At 42.9% G+C, this 19,065-nt stretch overlaps 2 protein-coding genes across 2 annotated transcripts; one reads left to right on the forward strand and one right to left on the reverse strand.

Moving 5' to 3' along the window:
* Positions 1–1,687: 1,687 nt before the first annotated feature.
* Positions 1,688–5,463, forward strand: LOC139453202 (neuropeptide-like protein 31). Its single transcript, XM_071234829.1, has 3 exons — positions 1,688–1,777; positions 3,973–4,282; positions 5,404–5,463. Exons 2-3 carry the CDS (start codon positions 3,982–3,984, stop codon positions 5,406–5,408), a joined length of 306 nt encoding a protein of 101 aa, XP_071090930.1. The 5' UTR covers positions 1,688–1,777; positions 3,973–3,981; the 3' UTR covers positions 5,409–5,463.
* Positions 5,464–8,379: 2,916 nt separating this feature from the next.
* LOC139452843 (uncharacterized) lies at positions 8,380–11,037 on the reverse strand. The gene is made up of 2 exons (XM_071234478.1): positions 10,686–11,037; positions 8,380–8,474 (listed from the first exon to the last, which is right to left on the reverse strand). Exons 1-2 carry the CDS (start codon positions 11,035–11,037, stop codon positions 8,380–8,382), a joined length of 447 nt encoding a protein of 148 aa, XP_071090579.1.
* Positions 11,038–19,065: the final 8,028 nt, after the last annotated feature.

Below are 19,065 nucleotides of genomic sequence, written 5' to 3' on the forward strand. Positions count from 1 at the left end.
GTTGGGGATGTGTGTGTGCTGTACAAGTACTAATGTCGACTTTATAGTGTCAGCCCACTGAGATACCATACCAGTTTCACATAAAATACCCCTCAGACAGTATAATGACTCCGAACCTACCAGTCCTTGTTTTAGCCCCTTGATCCCGAGCGCCAAGCAGGGTAACAACAAGTACCATCTTTTTAACTTTTTTAATATGACGCGGCCGGGGATCGAACCCCGGACCTTCCACTCTCCGGACAGTTGCTCTACCACCAGACCACGGAAGCGGGTTCTACGGTTGACACTATCTAACATCGGTTTGTCTACTTATCGGGTCGACCCCTAAGAAACGGGTTCTGGCATATGAGTATGCACCGCGGCCTCTAAAACTCAGATAATCGGTGTGTTCCGAGATAGCAGATTGACATACCTTAAACACTCACCCAATTTAGTTATATGAGATCATAAGCATCGACACGTCACCATGAGCTGTGAGCCGGAAATAAACTCCCGCACTTTAACATTCGACGGATCCAAGTTTCGTTTTCGCAGAGAGTACATGGATCATGATTGTTTAAATATGTCGTCAGTTTTACGTTTAGCATTTGATGTTCAGGGAATTCGGTCAATCACGATGCTATCTTAAATATTGTAATGGAACATAAAAACATGTTGTGCTTGGGATATTTAACGACGGTAATGAATTTGCGTGATTTTATTGTCCAACATATTTCGAGATCAGGAATGTCTGTTATTATTGTACGAATTATCAATTAAAGCCTCAAGGGAGAATTAGGTATTTGTTATAGTTTATTTGCTGTTCAACGCTGAATCAAGTAATATTGCAGATGTATGACGGCGGCTGAGACCTACGGAATCTCTACGGTACGAGGTAAGAAATAGGTGTGTGAGTATGGTTTTACGCAGCTTTTAGCAATATTCCGGCAATATCACGTCTGGGGACACCAGAAATGGGCTTCACACATTGTGCCCATGTCGGGATTCGAACCTTGGTCTTCGGCGTGACGAACAAACGCTTTAACCACTAGGCTACCCGATTACATGTATAAGATGATCATAACACACATTACATTATCTATACAGCGAAACACCATTCATCAAAACAGTAAACCAAAGCGCATTCTGTAAGTTAATTATTAACAACATATCGAAACCATTATCTGAACACGTGAGTCCCGCTTTAATAATTGCTAACCGATGACATTTAAACATGTTACCAAACACGACAGAGTACGATGACCGTCCAGATGTCTGACCCCCACCGCCAACACTGTCCTAATTACATTATCGCAGCGTCAGTGTTGATCTATGCGTGTTGACAGCTTCTATTTAATCAGCCTAATATCTCCAAACCCGACTTCTCTCGTTCGATTTCCATCAGTAAATAGTTCCACGGTGTTGACGATACACTGACAGTCTATGCAAGATGACATATCATCACGACAGACTAATTAAAATTCAATATTTAACCACAGCTATGCATCATCGTCACTGTTTATTCGATTTACCCCTAATACCAACTTGACATTAAATGCGTCTGAATGTCTGTCGCAAGCAAACAGAATGTGGTACTAAGGTGGTTCCGGGGTTTAATTGACACCTGGACATCACCTTTGGATTTGTACTTACAAAATGTAAATTCATGATAGTGTGTTTTGTAAGTTTGAATAAAATGTTGGACAAGCATCTTATTACGATGGACATTGTGTCTTGATTGTATATAAAGACACGGCGAGTGTTTCAATCAAGGGTCAATCATCGCCTCTCGTGACCGGTAAGTAGCCTTATTGTACGCATTCGGTGATCTGAGATTGTCAATGACAAACTGCTGTAACTGTATTGAAATATTACATTTAACTTCAAGTTATGCATCCTGCTTGACGATTAAACTCGGTTTAATTGGCATTATACTTATGTGACTAGACAAAGCCTTTGAGAATGTGATCTAATGTAGGTAAGTATATTTGGGTGAGGTGGTGCGGTGAAACGGGGCTTAATGTCTCGTCTAAGATTATCGCACTTATACAGCGACGTGCATGCACGTGTGTATGTGGCTGACGCCGTGTTTATTGTGCCAGTCCATGCCGCAAGACATGTCGCAGCTGAGCATGAATACCCCACTCAGACACAGTATACGGACTCCCAGTCCTTGTTTTAGCCCTTTAATGCCGAGCGCAAGACAGGGTAACAACAAGTACGATCTCTTTACGTCTTTTTGGTATGATGCGAACGGGGATGGAACCCTTGACCTTCCGCTTTCCGGGCAGACGCTCTATCCACTAGACCACGGAGGCGGTCAGGATATGTGGGCTTACACTTCGAGTTTCACATAATTAATACCAGAGCGGGACAGAATATTGATTATCAAGGACGGCTTGCGATTATGTTTTAAATTTGTTCCCGAAAACACTAGAAAAATACTTTGATTCGGGTTTTACTCATTACAAATACATGCGAAGGCAAGTCAAGTCTCCACCTGACCAAACGCGGGTACATAATTTTATGGTGCAAGTCGAAATAAGGAATTAACTGCATCGGACATCATTTTGATCACTGATGTGTCAGATTTAGAAAATTCTTCTCATATCAATTACTTTTTGAAACCTTACTCAAAAAAGGTATTCGTTCGTAAAAGAATGCAGATTCAGTAGGTTCGGTGACATTTGCTCATATTGTTAATTGTCATAGTTTGAAGCTGTGTTTCATATATTTTTTCCTTTAATCGTTTTTAACACATTTTTGAACCCTAATTTATTATGCTATCAATATGAATGTCAGAACTACAATTGATTTCAAGCCGACCAGGACCCGTGCTTCGGGTATCTTGATCTTGTACGTGGGGTGGTGGCACTTGTAGCCCAGTCGATGTGTAATTGTTGGTTCCTTAGATTTGCTTTGGCCCTGGATTCGAATCCCATGTTCGCCTTCATTGTGAGTGAGTGAGTGAGTGAGTGAGTGAGTGAGTGAGTGAGTAAGTGAGTGAGTTTGGTTTTACGCCGCTTTTATCAGTATTCCAGTTATATCACGGCGTGTCAGCTTAATGTGGGAGGAAAACCCGAAGTGATGCAGGTCTCAGACGTTTACCACTTCGGCGAAACCAACGAGCACGGGTATGCTGACAAACCTAGAAACATAATTGAGGCGAACCAGGATTCGAACCCACAATCATATGTTTCTTGGGTGCCCAAGGGACGCAACCCTGCACAGCGAATCGCGGCGCCTAAGACGACTGGGCCACCCGTGCCGCCCCACCCCCCCCTCCCCCGGCCCCCCCTCACGTTGTGATGCTCGGTCTATCATCCCCACAGCCGCGGGCACGTGGGTTACAGCAAAGTGGTAGGAGCCTGAGACCTTCCGTCACTTCTGGCTTTCCTTCCAACTAAGACTGAAACGCCGAGATAAAACTGAAATACTGTTTTAAGATGGCATATGTAGATACGTGCATCAGAAGGCGATACCATGTATTTTCAGACTGACTGATTCGTACAGGTCCATTTAATACTGTCATTTTAAGCATTCGTCATATCAATGGATTAGGTTTCGTGATAATTAATGAAAGAAATATTAATTAAAAAGAATGTAATTTCGATCGAAATAATTAATTACGATATCAAACTTTTGTCAAATAAACCTTTCACGAAACCTACAGGCCTTACAAATAAATAAAAGCGGCAGAACCCTTTCCATATTCATAAGAAATTTGTGCCGAAACCACCGTCGATTGTACTCGAATCACTATAAAAAAAAGTAATGATACCAGGTATTCGCGAATAGGTGCCCCACCGTTGGCACCCGTCACAAACACATGCAAAGGCAAGTCAAGCGTTTACCTGAAACAACACGGGAACATATGGTACAAGTTACAAAAGGGATTCTCTCTTTGCAAGTTAACAACCATTCCAGGTTGTTCTTTAGTCGCACAGGGCTTTAATTTCAAGCATGTTATCACTTATGTTTTTCAATTGTTAGAGCTCTACAATGGCCAAGCTTCTCGTCCTCACTGTTCTCGCATGCATGGCCGCCATGGCATGTGCCTCCGCGCTAGGGTACCGTAGTTACGGCTACAAGAGTTACGACCCAGTTGACTACAGCTACGGGTACAGGGGCTACGGCGGACCTGTTGGATACGGGTATGGGTACGGGTACGGTGACTATGCCGGCAACGGAGGCTACGTCAGGTACAACGGGTACGGAAGCTACGACGGACATGGCTACGGGTACGGTAACTACGGTGGATATGCTCGCTTTGGTGGATTTGGACGAGGCTATTACGGTAGACGTAAGTTGACTGCCATTTTTTAATTATCTTCTTTGCTAATTGCGTTTAATTCTTGAAATACATCCTCCGTATAAATGTGATGAGAGACTAAGTTATATTTTACAAAAAAGAGGATTTGCATTATGTACTTTTCTGTAGCACTTGGGTCTCAGCAATTGTCTTTGCAGAATTGCGACACTTGCGCACGCCAGAAACCTATGTTTGTGGGTTCGAATCCCGGTTCGCCCCGATTATGTTTCTAGGTTTGTCAGCACCATACCCGTGCTCGTTGGTTTCACCATCGTGATAAAGGTCTGAGGCCTGCATGTCTTCAGGCTGTCCTCGCACATTAAGCTGACACGCCGCGATATAACTGGAATACCGTTAAAAGCGGCTTTAAGACCTATTACTCACTCACTTCTGTAGCACTAATGAACACTATTACATAGTAACAAGGGGCGGTCGAATAGCCTAGTGGTTAAAGCGTTCGCTCGTCACGCCGAAAACCCGGCTTCGATTCCCGACATGGGTACAATGTGGAAGCCCATTTTTGGTGTCCCTCGCCGTGATGTTGCTGGAATATTGCTAAAAGTGGCATAAAACCATACTGACTCACTCACATAAAACAACGTTCTAAGTTCATAAATTCATGCAATGCATTATATTCTTCTGACTATCTCTTTCATTCACCCTGAATTAAAATAAAAATAAAAACTACACTTTCACATCCGACTTTGGAGGAGCCAAGGTTTTGTTAAAACCCACAATTATACACCGGATACAAAGTGTATACCAATAGGGCATGATAACAAATGAATAATTCATACTTTTTATGGAAGGTAAATGTAAACATATATCGTTATTATAGCTACATATAGATTTATTTGCAAAAGATCGAATCAAAACAGCCATAATTTTGCGTTATTGTATTTGACTCAACAGGGGGCGGTCGGGTAGCCTAGTGGTTAAAGCGTTCGCTCGTCACGCCGAAGACCCGGGTTCGATTCCCGACATGGGTACAATGTGTGAAGCCCATTTCTGGTGTCCCCCGCCGTGATATTGCTGGAATATCGCTAAAAGCGGCGTAAAACCATACTCAGTCAGTTAGTTGACTCAACAGGTTTATGCTTCTTAATTTTCAGACTGAGCAGTCGGATCCTCGTGCCCTGACGCAAACCTTACAACAAAATAAAGGAGTAAAAACATACACCCTATTTGTGTTTATTGCCCGTTACCGTAAGCTGCCGGGAAATAGAACGAATACACTTGAAAATTATATTTGACCTGAAAAAGGTCGCCGAAAACGTCCAAAACATAACTATGATACCCGTACCAGCTTCAAACATAGGCCTATTCTTTTTTTCTCCGGCAGTCTTTTCATAGTGGTTAAAAATGTATCGTCGAATGGTGCTAAGACATATTGAAAGTCCAAACGGAACTAACTGTGATTGCTTTTGACACCACCGACTGCTGTTTTACGGAATATGAAGTAAGTAACTGTAAATAATTGAGTCTGGACCAGACAATCCAGCGATAGGCATCATGAGAATTGGGATTGCGCAATTGGGATACGATGACATGCATCAACCAAGTCAGCGAGCTAAACCATCCGATCCTTTAGTCGCCTCTTACGACAAGCATGGGTTGCTGAAGGTCTATTCTAGCGCTTTAGTGAAACCCACGAGCATGGATATGATGCTGATAAACCAAGAAACATATTCACGGCTACTCGAGAATTGGAACCCATGATCATACATGTAGGTTTCTTGAACGCAGTCCTCCCCAGCGGATTGCAGTGTGAGTGAGTTTGGTTTAACGCCGCTTTTAACACTATTCCAGTTATATCACGGCGTGTCAGCTAAATGTGGGAGGGAAGCCCGAAGTGATGCAGGTCTCAGACGTTTACCACTTCAGTGAAACCCACGAGCACGGGTATGGTGCTGACAAACCTAGAAACATAACGGGGCGAACCGGGATTCGAACACACAATCATAGGTTTCTGGCGTGCCCAAGGGACGCAACTCTGCACAGCGAATCGCGGCGCCTTAGACGACTGGGCCACCCGTGCCCCCTGCGGATTGCAGGGTTTTGTACCATGCCGACTAGGCCAACCGCGCACCGAAATGTTTACCAGAAAAACTAGTGGTTGATAATGTGAACACTCGAAATGGGTATGTGCTGTTCATAATTTACAAACTTCAATGTGTCCACCTAATACCATTGTCGACACTCACAACAAATGTGAGGTATCTGAGATCAATAAATCAACACACAAATATCGAAACCTGTATCGCCAACTATGTACACATCCGCAGTCAAAATGTTCCAGCTTTATTACCATGGCCTGTAAATAATCGAGTCAGGATATGTCAGTGATTAATTTTAGGAGCAACGTCGGTAGTAACGCACGTATACATTGAATTTTGCCATGTACTCCAGAAAGTAGCCCCTATGAACATACTTATGTGAACAACCACTCTTTGGTCAAACTACTGATTGATTGATTGATTGATTGATTGATTGATTGATTGACTCATTTGTACACACTGATCTGATTGAATAAACAAATATCTTCATAATAAAAGCCAAACAAAACCCCGTATACATCGAGCAATACTAGTTGGATACAACAAACATTCAGCTGTACACATTGAAACGTTGTAAATCCGTCTAATTCTCAGTTCCCTGGTAGAAAGTACCTTATCGTTGGGAAAAGTAGGATTTGCGTGCAAAAAGTATTTCATTATATGTCTATTTATGATTCTTGTTATCTTATGAAGCGGATCTTATAATGAATAACTTATGGAATTCCCGAGAACAAACATCCGCCATTGAATCCGACAGGAATGTCAGTGTAGGACATGGCCAAGATTGTCCCGATTGGCTCATCCCACATTCCACATCGACCATCCGTCATCTAATAATAAGGACATGTCACAACTCAAACTGCATGTGTCACAGTGATAAAAGACATGGCGAGTGAGTAAGTTGTGTTTAACGCCGCTTTTAACAGTTTTCTAGTTTTATTACGGCGTGTCAGCTTAATGTGTGTGTGAAGTCCATTTCTGGTGTCCCCCGCCGTGATATTGCTGGAATATTGTAAAAAGCGGCGTAAAACCATACTCACTCACTCACTCACTCTCTCACTCAGCATAATTTGAGAGGAAAGTCCGAAGTCATGCGGGTCATTTATGAACTTAAGGACATTGTTTTATGTAAAAGCATTCATAAGTGCTACAGAAGTGAGTAACAGGTATATGACGCCGCTTTTAACAGTATTCCACTTACATCACGCTTAAATGTGGGAGGAAAGACCGAAAACATGCAGGCCTCAGATGATTATCACGACGGTGAACCCCACGAGCACGGGTATGGTGCTGACAAACCTAGAAACATAATCGGGGCGAACCGGGATTCGAACCCACAATCATAGGTCTCTGGTGTGCACAGCGAATTGCAGCGAATTAGACGCCTGGGGCACCCATGCCCCCTAAGACATAGTGACAGCATATATGTCTGATTTATGTCTGGCTTAATTCTTTCCGCAGATATGTCACTGTCATACCTGATAGATCCGCTGTCGAAAACACACGGACAGTTTATTTGTCGACTAAATGAGGAGAGTTGTTTACAAGTAGTATTTTAGGTATATGTGGGAGTAAAGCCAGAAGTGTTGCAAGTCTTAGATTTTTATCACTTTGGTGATATGTAGGCAAATATAATCAGGGTGAACCGGGATTCGAACCCAGGACCTTAACTTTTTGACATGCCTTAGGGACTTTGAACGCTGAGCAGCGAATTGCAGTGCCTTTGACAACTGGACCACATAAGCCTTGAAATGACGTATATCCTATAGATTAGTGAGTGAGTACGGTTTTACGCCGCTTTTCAGCAATAATCCAGCTATATCAGAAATCAGAAATGGGCTTTACACATTGTACCCCTGTCGGGAATCGAACCCGGGTCTTCGGCGTGACGAGCGAACGCTTTAACCGCTAGGCTACCCGACCGCCCCTTGAACACGCTCAATGAGAACACATATGGATAACAAAAGCAAATAAGAAAACACACCGTGGATTTAATAATACACTCGGTCCTTAAACAGCGTAAAGACAGCGCTAAACCATTGCGGGTGCACGTGGGTACACTCCTGTCTGTGTGTTCATTGGAACGGCGGCGGCGGTTGCTGGGAGTACACCTGACCGTCTGGAAGCTGAAATGACCAAGGTTGGAATGATGATGATGATGATGATGATAATAATAATAATAATAATATAAAACTCAGTTTTTCAAGGAGAGGCTAACTGAAAGACCACTGCATCGAGTTTATGTGCAGTGTGTTGAAAGGATCAGCAATCCTGCAGAGTCCTTCGCTTGGATGAAGTCGTCTGGCCTGAAAAGTGAAACTGTTTGCTGCTCAGGACCAGTCACCTCCCACTCGAAACCGTCAATGTGTGATTTTGCATCATTTTTGCATGTAAATATGAAACGTAGATTATGTAATTAATTTAATGAGACTGTCCAACATATTGTCAGTGGATGCCCAGCTTTGGTACAAACACAGAATCTTAAGCGACATGATGGTGTAGCTCGATCATTGTATTACCGTCTTCGCCATGCTTGTCGTTTTGACACAGATGTCCACCCATGGTACGACCCGGAATATGTAGAGGGCGTCATGGAAAATGATAAATAAAAAATTCTTTGGAATAGGCCCATTTACAACCTTCGACGTATCCAGGCCAACAAACCTGATTTTGCCCTTTTTGATAAATCCAATGAAATCATTTATATCATTGAATTTTCTGTCCCTTTTGACACCAATGTGATTGACAAGATTGATGAAAACATGACAAATATGACCTCGCTTTCGAAATGTCACGCTTGCATCCCAAGTACCAAGTTGTCCGACTCCCAAATGTTCTCGGTGCCTTAGGTTTGGTACTTCCCAATCTGTTGACTGACATTGGGAGGATACCCGGTTTTGCTACCAGGAATACAGCCCTTCTGACAATCTGGGTAATGCAGAAGGCTGGAGTGTTGGGGAGTTCACATTCTCCGAAAAGTTCTGAGTGGATTTGACTAGGCAGGGCTTCCTGGGAGAATTCCCATTCGCTATCTGGGCTGCGTGTAGAGGGGGCAAGGACCCTGACCTGATCACCCAAACTCTCTTTGCTGCATTGTTGTATTGTAATTTGTAAAAAATAATCTCGAGGGTTTACAGTCACATTACCATCTCATCTTACAGGGTATATGTAAGAACAGTCACTTGCCTAAGGCGAACCCGCCTGTGACGCATACCAATGCTTGCCGTAAAAGGCGACTATGCTTGCCGTAAAAGGCGACTAACGGGATCGGGTGGTCAGGCTATAGCTGACTTGGTTGATGCACGTCGTCGATTCCAATTGCGTGGGTCGATGCTCATGGTATCAATCGCAAACAAACAAACAAACAAACTAGCGATGAGGTTGATCGTACCCCGGGGGCCTTGGTCGTTGTGAAGATAATACAGTACTTGATTTTCTGCCACAGACTCGATTATTCACAGGGCGCTCTCATACAGCTGGAATATTGCTGTATGTGGCGTTAAACAACAAACAAAACAATGATCTGTACCGCTTACTCTTTCGTTTCCAAAAGTACTGTTCGCACGAAGCTTTTCATAATAATATATTTAAACGCGACCAGATTTATTTATTTTATATTGGCTTTGGCATTGGACACAAAAGAAAACATGGTCGTCTTCACCGGACATGTCAAGAAGAAATACCAAAATTTCTTTGTATCCATTATTCGATGGCCGTAGCATTTATTTGGAACTGACGGCGAAGGTTTCAAATGTTTACATTTCGCGCATCAAATATTCAATAACACCCGTAAATATAAAACCAGAGTATATGATATATTTTATATCGGGCTTCTTACATTGTATCCGTGTGATTCGAATCTGGGGTTCATACAGAATGGGTCAGCATATTAACCTGTAATCCACGGTATGTTTATTGTCAGGACCGCCCCTTGTGGATAGAGCGCCTGCCCGAGGAGTGGAAGGTCGGTGGTTCGATTCCCCGGCCGCGTCATACCAAAAAATATTAAAAGATGGTACTTGTTGTTATCCTGCCTGGCGCTCGGCATAAAGGAAGTGAAACAAAGGCTGGTCGCATCGGAGTTTTGAGTGGGGATTCCTTATTAAAATATAGTATCTCAGAAGGCTTGGTCCATTGGACCGGCATAATTCTGAACAAGTACAACGCGCACGCACGCACGCACGCACGCACGCACGCACGCACGCACACGTTGCTAAATAAGTGCCATCTTGATCAGGAAGCAGCGTCACACCTTACCTCACCTCTACATTCAAATACAAAAATGTACAATGTGTTATTGGCTATTCATATAATTGTATCAGATGTATACACTCTACCTTGTGTGTCAAACAAGTCAAACTGGGCTCCATACAAGTAGCTGTTGCCAGGACCCGCGTAGTGAGGGTCGTACTGAGGCAACAGTGTGGGTCCGAGAGGTCGTCCTAAACCTGACCTTTGACGGTCGTACAACTCATCCCTGTAGTATCCACCCTGGAGTGGCTGAGGGAAACCGCCTTGGAAACCAGCGTCAGGGTAGGCACCAGGGTACTTCCAACGGTAGGCCCAAGGGTACGCGTCTCGTCTGGGGCTATATCGACTGGGGTGTATACGGTTGGGGAACAGCGTTGTTGCGTTGACTACGGGACTTGCCACAAGGGCGACGAGGAGAAAGATGACAGCTCCGTTCATAGTGAGTTTTCTAGAAAAGGAAATGCATTTTCTATGAAATGAGATGTATACATGTATAGCCCGATTTGTTTGTTTGTTTGTTGTTTAAGGCCGAAATCGGCCATATTCCAGCTATATGACGTCGGTATGTCAATATTCGAATCTGGACGAGACAATCCAGTGATTGACATCATGAGCATCGATTTACACAATTTGGATACGATGACATGCATCATCAAGTCAGGGAGCCTGACCTTCGTACGACAAGCATAGTCGCCTCTTACGACAAGCATAGGATGCTGAAGACCATTTCTACCCCGGATCTTCACGGGACATGATCAACCAGAGGACACTGTGATCATGGCCATACGTACCGCCTCCGTGGTCTAATGGTAGAGCGTCCGCCCGGAGAGCGGAAGGTCCGGGGTTCGATCCCTGGCCGCGTCAAACCAAAAGACGTTAAAAGATGGTACTTGTTGTCTGGCGCTCGGCATTAAGGAGCTAAAACAAGGACTGGTCGGCTCGGAGTCAGTATACTGTGTCTGAGTGGGGTATTCATGTTAAACTGTGGCATGGTATCTCAGTGTGCTAGCACTATAAATCGGCATCAGTCCGGAGTAATAAAGGCAGCCACACACAAAAACACACATACACGTGCATGCACGTCGCTATATAAGTGCATTAATCTTGGACGCGACGTTAAACCCCATTTCACCTCATCTCACCTCATGGCAATACTTATCACATTGGTCGTGTGAAGATGCACATAACGTCGACGACATGAACAGCACTGTTGTTTAATAGAGATGGAAATTACCTCAAACTCTTTTTAAACAAGATACATTTCAAATGCAGCTCAGCAAATGTTATTAGAGATTTGAAAAGAAATATTTGTTAAAAAATATTGATAAAAATAAGTTTGTCTCAGATTTAACAACACGAAATATACCGTTAGCGCTGCATGTCATTCGTCGGTCAGAGCACCTAGTTTGGGTTCCTGCCAAAGAGTGAGAGAGTGAGTTGGGTTTAACGCCGCTTTTAACAGTATTCCAATTGTATCACGGCGTGTCTGCTTAATGTGGGAGAAAAGCCCGAAGTGATGCAGGTCTCAGACGTTTACCACTTCGGTGAAACCCATGAGCACGGCAAACCTAGAAACATAATCGGGACGAACCGTTATTCGAACCCACGATCATAGGTTTCTGGCGTGCCCAAGGGACGCAACTCTGCACAGCGAATCGCGGTAATTACAAAGAAAGAAATTGAATGTCTGGAAACAATGAGAGTCAAAACTCACTTCTGATATGAATGTCATGGGAATTATAATACCGATAAATGCATTATCATTGAAACCAGAATGTGTGTTTATACCCTTGTATACGTTGATAATCGACTACAGGATTCCCACAAAGGAATTCCCATTTCCACACTAGTGTATTGTATGTAACTACTAGTTAGGACAGTTATGTTCGATGCAATTCCCTATTTTGACTTGTACCGTGTGTTCCAGTGTTTTTTAGGTAAACAGTTGACTTGCCTTGGCACGTGTTTGTGACGGGTGCGACTGGCGGGGCAAGATGAGAACACAGTTTTCGCGAACACCTGGTGTCATCACTATTTGATAGTGATTCATAAACACATGCTCTTGATACAGTCGGAATCGTACAATCGATTCTGCTTTAAGCTGAGATTTCTTATGAATAAGGAAAGGATTTTGACGCTTTAATTTACATGTATGGAAGAAAAAACCCATTCCAGTTAGAAAAGTAAGATAATGTATCGCATCCTGGTATCAAGGAACACTTGTTAAGACCAATGAATAACTACCTTTAATAACAGTGTTTCTCATTCTTTGGTACTGTAATAGTGCAAATCGTTTCAATACTTTTATTTAACATTTCATTTATCTGAATACCTAACTGGTTCAATATGTTTCCAAGTGCACCGAAATTCTATGCCCTTTGTCTGTTTAATATGTTCAGCAAACATTCGGCGTTCCCCTCTTATCATAAGCCCCTCCGGGCAGGACCTTTAATCTCCAGCGCTATCTATAAATTTTAATTAACACCTCCTAACGTCGCCGGATCTTACGTATATACATACACGTGGGACAATGACCTTGCCACTCGTTATGTAATACCTCGCTCTACAAAACCCGACTGACATGGTCAGTCAGGGAGACAGCCAGGAGACAGCCTAGAGAACAGCCAGAAGGTAAGTGACAGAACGGTTCTCCCACCCGGGAAGATTGGCCACTCGGTCCCGGTGTGTGTTCTGTCACGTTCTTATCAACATGTACCTTTTCGACTCATTTCAACCATCAACAATAAATATGGCTGCTGTCGTCTAAACTTCACCCCTGAGTTTTGTCTTCCGTCATCACCCTGAGCTACCATCCGAGGGCCGAAACATACGCCCTTGGACAGATGATGGAGAATAATCCGGGTAGCGTGAGTTTGCTGTGACTCACGCACGATCCCCCTACCCTAACTCGCAGCAAAGCAAATGGTAGTTCAGAGTTGATGGGAGACAAAAGCAGCGTCAAGCCAGCCGCCATCTTGACGGGAAAGCGAAGAAGATGACAGACAGCACCCCAGCCAACCCGACTGTCAGTAACAGACAGCAGCCCAGCCAACCCGATTGTCCTCAACGAACAGCAGCCCAGCTTACCCGAACGTCAGCAACAACGACATCAAGACAATATTCATGTAACCATGCTACGAACACTGAAGATCAAATCGACCAACGTCAAGATTCTTTAGCAAGTACCAACCGATATATGTGCGTGTGACAATATAATTGAACTTTCGTTCCAACTCTAAACGAGTACTGTGCTAAAACGTATTCTCACGGACATTCTTGTTCATGTAAGGTATGTTATGTAATCAAGTCATTATTGTTTCGTTGTCTTAAACTTTTTGTCATGTTTTTCTATAATGAGTATGTATTGCAATCTATGTATTGTTATCAGAGGTACATCCTTATCAGATTAAGTTTTTGAAATCGGCTAGGCTCCTACTCTATTCATGTCCTACACCCTACGCTTATACGCATTTAGTGCAGATCCACGATATCTGCGGGTTCCGAGTCGTCCCATACAAATCAGACTCCCGGTTTCAAGGATTTTTCTTTTAATTTGTGGCCCTATAACCATTTCTATAGACAATAGCTTTCAAAAAGTTATCCAATACCTTACAATTTCCTGCTTATATATCTTCATTTATTCCTTTTTGAGTATGTAAGCACTGAAATTATTTGTACTCTTTGTGAAAACTGATAAAATCGATGTAGTAGCAGCGTTTGTAGAAGTATAATAAGTTAGGGAGCCTCGTTGCTTACCAAGCTTATTCAGTGGAGATTGTATATACAGTCTATATCCTACTTCTTCGTTTTGCCAACGTGATTTTGTGCTTAATTATGATACCAGCGAAAATTATGTATATTCGTGCGATCAACCGTAAATGGTCTCTGGCACACAAAATACGATTCGTTCAAATATCTTCGAGACAATTCACATGATTGAATTTTTGATTACATTCCAGTTTAGACTTTTGAAGTTGGTTAGGTTTTGCATACACATTCTACCTTTTAGCGCAGATCACACTTGACACATCTGCTAGCCTTGTCGAGTCTAGGCTCACAATATAAGACTCCCAATTTCAAAGATCTTACTGTTATCATGAAAATATCACTTTCATATGCAAACGACAACGCTTTACGCACATTATGTTTTTGTCCTTACGTCATCAGTCTACTTTACTTTAACAATGTTTATTGTCTGTTTCAATGTTATACCTGTGATCTAGCAGTCTGGTATTCCGACTGCATGGGCGACCGCGAGCAGGATGTGCTGCTCGATGGAAACTCGTCCAATTATCTTTGTGTATGAGCCGGAATCTCCGCTCACCTGTATGTTGTGTGTACGAGCCGGTACCTCCGCTCAACTTGTTAACGTTATGTATAATTGTTTAACCCATATTGACAATGCTGTTATTCATTTATTTACTTTTACACGCCTGTATATCTTATCGAATGTCATTTCATGCATCTCAGTCAAATGCAGTTCATGAAGCAACTACTTGTCAACCTGTCGATCTCACTTGCATTGTACTGTACTTGTATTTGTACTCCATATTGTCACTATTTTTAAAACGCTTTTGAGGACAAAAGCTCCACGACGTTCAGGGGTATTGTAATAGTGCAAATCGTTTCAATACTTTTATTTAACATTTCATTTATCTGAATACCTAACTGGTTCAATATGTTTCCAAGTGCACCGAAATTCTATGCCCTTTGTCTGTTTAATATGTTCAGCAAACATTCGGCGTTCCCCTCTTATCATAAGCCCCTCCGGGCAGGACCTTTAATCTCCAGCGCTATCTATAAATTTTAATTAACACCTCCTAACGTCGCCGGATCTTACGTATATACATACACGTGGGACAATGACCTTGCCACTCGTTATGTAATACCTCGCTCTACAAAACCCGACTGACATGGTCAGTCAGGGAGACAGCCAGGAGACAGCCTAGAGAACAGCCAGAAGGTAAGTGACAGAACGGTTCTCCCACCCGGGAAGATTGGCCACTCGGTCCCGGTGTGTGTTCTGTCACGTTCTTATCAACATGTACCTTTTCGACTCATTTCAACCATCAACAATAAATATGGCTGCTGTCGTCTAAACTTCACCCCTGAGTTTTGTCTTCCGTCATCACCCTGAGCTACCATCCGAGGGCCGAAACATACGCCCTTGGACAGTACTGTACGTGAGCTCTTGATAAAGGTAAATCATTTTCTGAAATTTCTTGACAATGTTAAACTTTAAAGCTTTGTCGATTAATCGATGGAGATTTAAATTTAATCTCTCTTGACTAGTAAAAACCCCAAAACAAACAAGTATCAGATTAATTAACCTATGAAAAACAAGCAATACATAATGTCCTTAAAACACTTACCAAAAGAGATGCTTCTGAGATCTCAACGAAGCAAGCCGTCAGTAACTATTCTATTTCCAAGTACCTACTCGGCTTATATATCACTTAGAAGAGTCATATGCGGACGTGTTTGTCAGGTGAATCAACATTAATATTTCAACCTGCCAATCAAAACAACACGTTTTCTACAACAGTATTTTATTACTCGCGTGATCTATCGTTTATTAAGATGTCGTGAATCTCTGATTATTTCTTGCTAAGAAATAACATGAAATGACATTAGACCGATCTCAGCTTACATGTCAATGTATGTAGATGTTGTCTGTATTTATTCTCACTGTAGCAGGTGGCGATCGCTGGTGCCTGGGGGAGACGAGGGGTTTTACGATTCATTGACAGTACTTCACTTACCGTATTCGACGTAATAAGGGCCCCGCTCTAATAAGCGCCAACGGTGATATTTGTTAATATATTGGCAAGTGAACGATCCCAATTAGCACCCGTTCCGATTGATCAATGTATACACGACTTATTTATTCGTGTATGATACGCCCTCGTGTGTTATGTTCACCCTTAAATATGGTCAATTACATTTAGGAAAATATATCTGTCATGTATAATAAGCACAGACTTTTCTTTTGTATCATTTCTGGCTGTCAGCATAAACCACGAAATTTACGATCTTTCAAACTCTGGGTTTTTTTTCAATAAAATTATATTCTAATAAGAGCCCCCTATTTCTAATTTTGAGAGCGCCCTGGGCGCTTATTACGTCGAATACGGTGCCTATGGTCGAGGTGGTCGTACGTCGCAGTAGCAAGTTCAGTAGCTGTTCAGTCGTAGCAATATTCCAGCAATATGACGACGGTCTGTAAATACGGAAGTTTTGATCAGACAATAAGTAGAATTAGTATTAGGGGTAGGGACAGGGTTAGTAGAAGTCGTATTAGTAAACTGTTTAGTAGTAGTAGTAGTAGTAGCAGTAGTAGTAGTAGAAGTAGTAATAGTAGTTGTTGTGGTGGTGGTTGAAAATACTCTAGTGGTATTAGGAGTAGTAGTAGTAGTAGTAGTAGTTGTTGTGGTAGAAGCTGAAACACTTCTAGTAGTAGTAGTAGTTCTATTTGTTTGTTTGTTGTTTAACGCCGCACTCAGCACTATTCCAGTTATATGACAGCGGTCTGTAAATAATCGATTCTGGACCAGACAATCCAGTGATTAACATCATCAGCATCGATCTACGCATTTGGGATACGATGACGTGCAAAGTCAGCCAGCCTGACCACCCGATCCCGTTAGTCGCCTCTTACGACAAGTATAGTCGCCTTTTACGACAAGCATGGGTTCCCGGGGACCTATTCTAACCCGGATCTTCACGGTGTTCGTAGAGGTCGTAGTGGTAGTAGTATTATTAGTAGTAATTATAGTAGTTGTGGTAGAAGATGAAACAATTCTAGTAGTAGTAGTTCTATTTGTTTGTTCGTTGTTTTACGCCGCACTCAGCAATATTCCAGCTATATGACAGCGGTCTGTAAATAATCGATTCTGGACCAGACAATCCGGTGATTAACATCATGAGCATCGATCTACGCATTTGGGATACGATGACGTGCAACTCGATGGAGCTAACTCGAATAGTCTTCTACTATCGCATCTCCGGGTGGAGTAGGCCATGAATAGGAAATGTTGTGAAATCTTTTGTTCAGTTAAATTTACTCAAACTGAAGAATGAAAGGCATAGTTATATTAAATGCCTGTCATGGATTTCTTTGGATTAGCTGGCCCTGCCTTGTGAGGTGAGTTGAAATTTGGTTTAACGTCGCGTCCAAGATTATTGCACTTATATAGCGACGTGCATGCACGTGTATGTGTGTGGCTGCTTGTACTAGTCCGGACTGATGCCGATTTAAAGTGCTAGCTCACTGAGATACCATGCCACAGTTTAACATGAATACCCCACTCAGACACAGTATACTGCATGAATACTCCACTCAGACACAGTATACTGACTCCGAGCCGACCGGTCCTTGTTTTAGCCCCTTATAATGCCGAACAACAGACAGGATAACAACAAGTACCATCTTTTAACGTCTTTTGGTATGACGCGGCTGGGGATCGAACCCCGGACCTTCCGCTCTCCGGGCGGACGCTCTACCATTAGACCACGGAGGCTGTCCCCTACCTTGTGACCACAGTGGGCTCGGTGTGGTAACTCAAAATGTGATATGGTCAATTATGACGTGTCAAGCAGATGACGTCATATGAAACACCATGACGTCATAATGTCCGTACAGACAGGCGATCGACCTCCATAGGATTTAGATGAATTGTCTGACGCGTAATGATAAATTTGACTGTCAACATCGACCCTATATTTCTTCTCCATCATATTCACGCAGCCATCTGTGCCTGTAGCCACGGGATACGGGTGGCCCAGTCGTCTAAGGCGCCGCGATTCGCTGTGCAGAATTGCGTCTCTTGGGCACGCCAGAAACCTATGATTGTAGGTTCAAATCCCGGTTCGCCCCGATTATGTTTCTAGGGTTGTCAGCACCATACCCATGTTCGTGGGTTTCACCGAAGTGGTAAACGTCTGAGACCTGCATCACTTCGGGCTTTTCCTCCCACATTAAGCTGACACACCGTGATATAACTGGAATACTGTTAAAAGCGGCGTTAAACACAACTCACTCACTGTAGCCATGAATTAGTGTATTGGCTTGTGGGATTAACCATAAGAGTTAATCAAGTGCTGGTCCAAGGTGCCCAGTCAAGCATGGCTATGTTTGTCCGGTGCAACGCCGGTAGGTCTCCAGAGCTCGTGATGAAGTACTTTGCACGATGTGACTGCCACAATATGATCCGTTGTTAATGATGTGACGCCCACATATCAAGTAAAAACAATAAATGTACACGTCATTGAATGGCATTTAGAGGTAATACACAGAAGGAGTGAGAATTTATGGATATCAACTACTTTATTATGAGAAAACACAACGTTTCGGAGTATATACTTACTCCTTCTTCAGGCGAATGGATGCTATGATACAGGAGGTTTGAGTTTAACGACCGCTTCATGATCAGCCTCTGGCTATGTCGCAGTCGGGGCCAGCCGGGT

The sequence above is a fragment of the Haliotis cracherodii genome, unplaced genomic scaffold (assembly GCF_022045235.1).
Source record: "Haliotis cracherodii isolate W230 unplaced genomic scaffold, xgHalCrac1.p SCAF_9, whole genome shotgun sequence".
In the NCBI taxonomy this organism is placed as follows: domain Eukaryota; kingdom Metazoa; phylum Mollusca; class Gastropoda; order Lepetellida; family Haliotidae; genus Haliotis; species Haliotis cracherodii.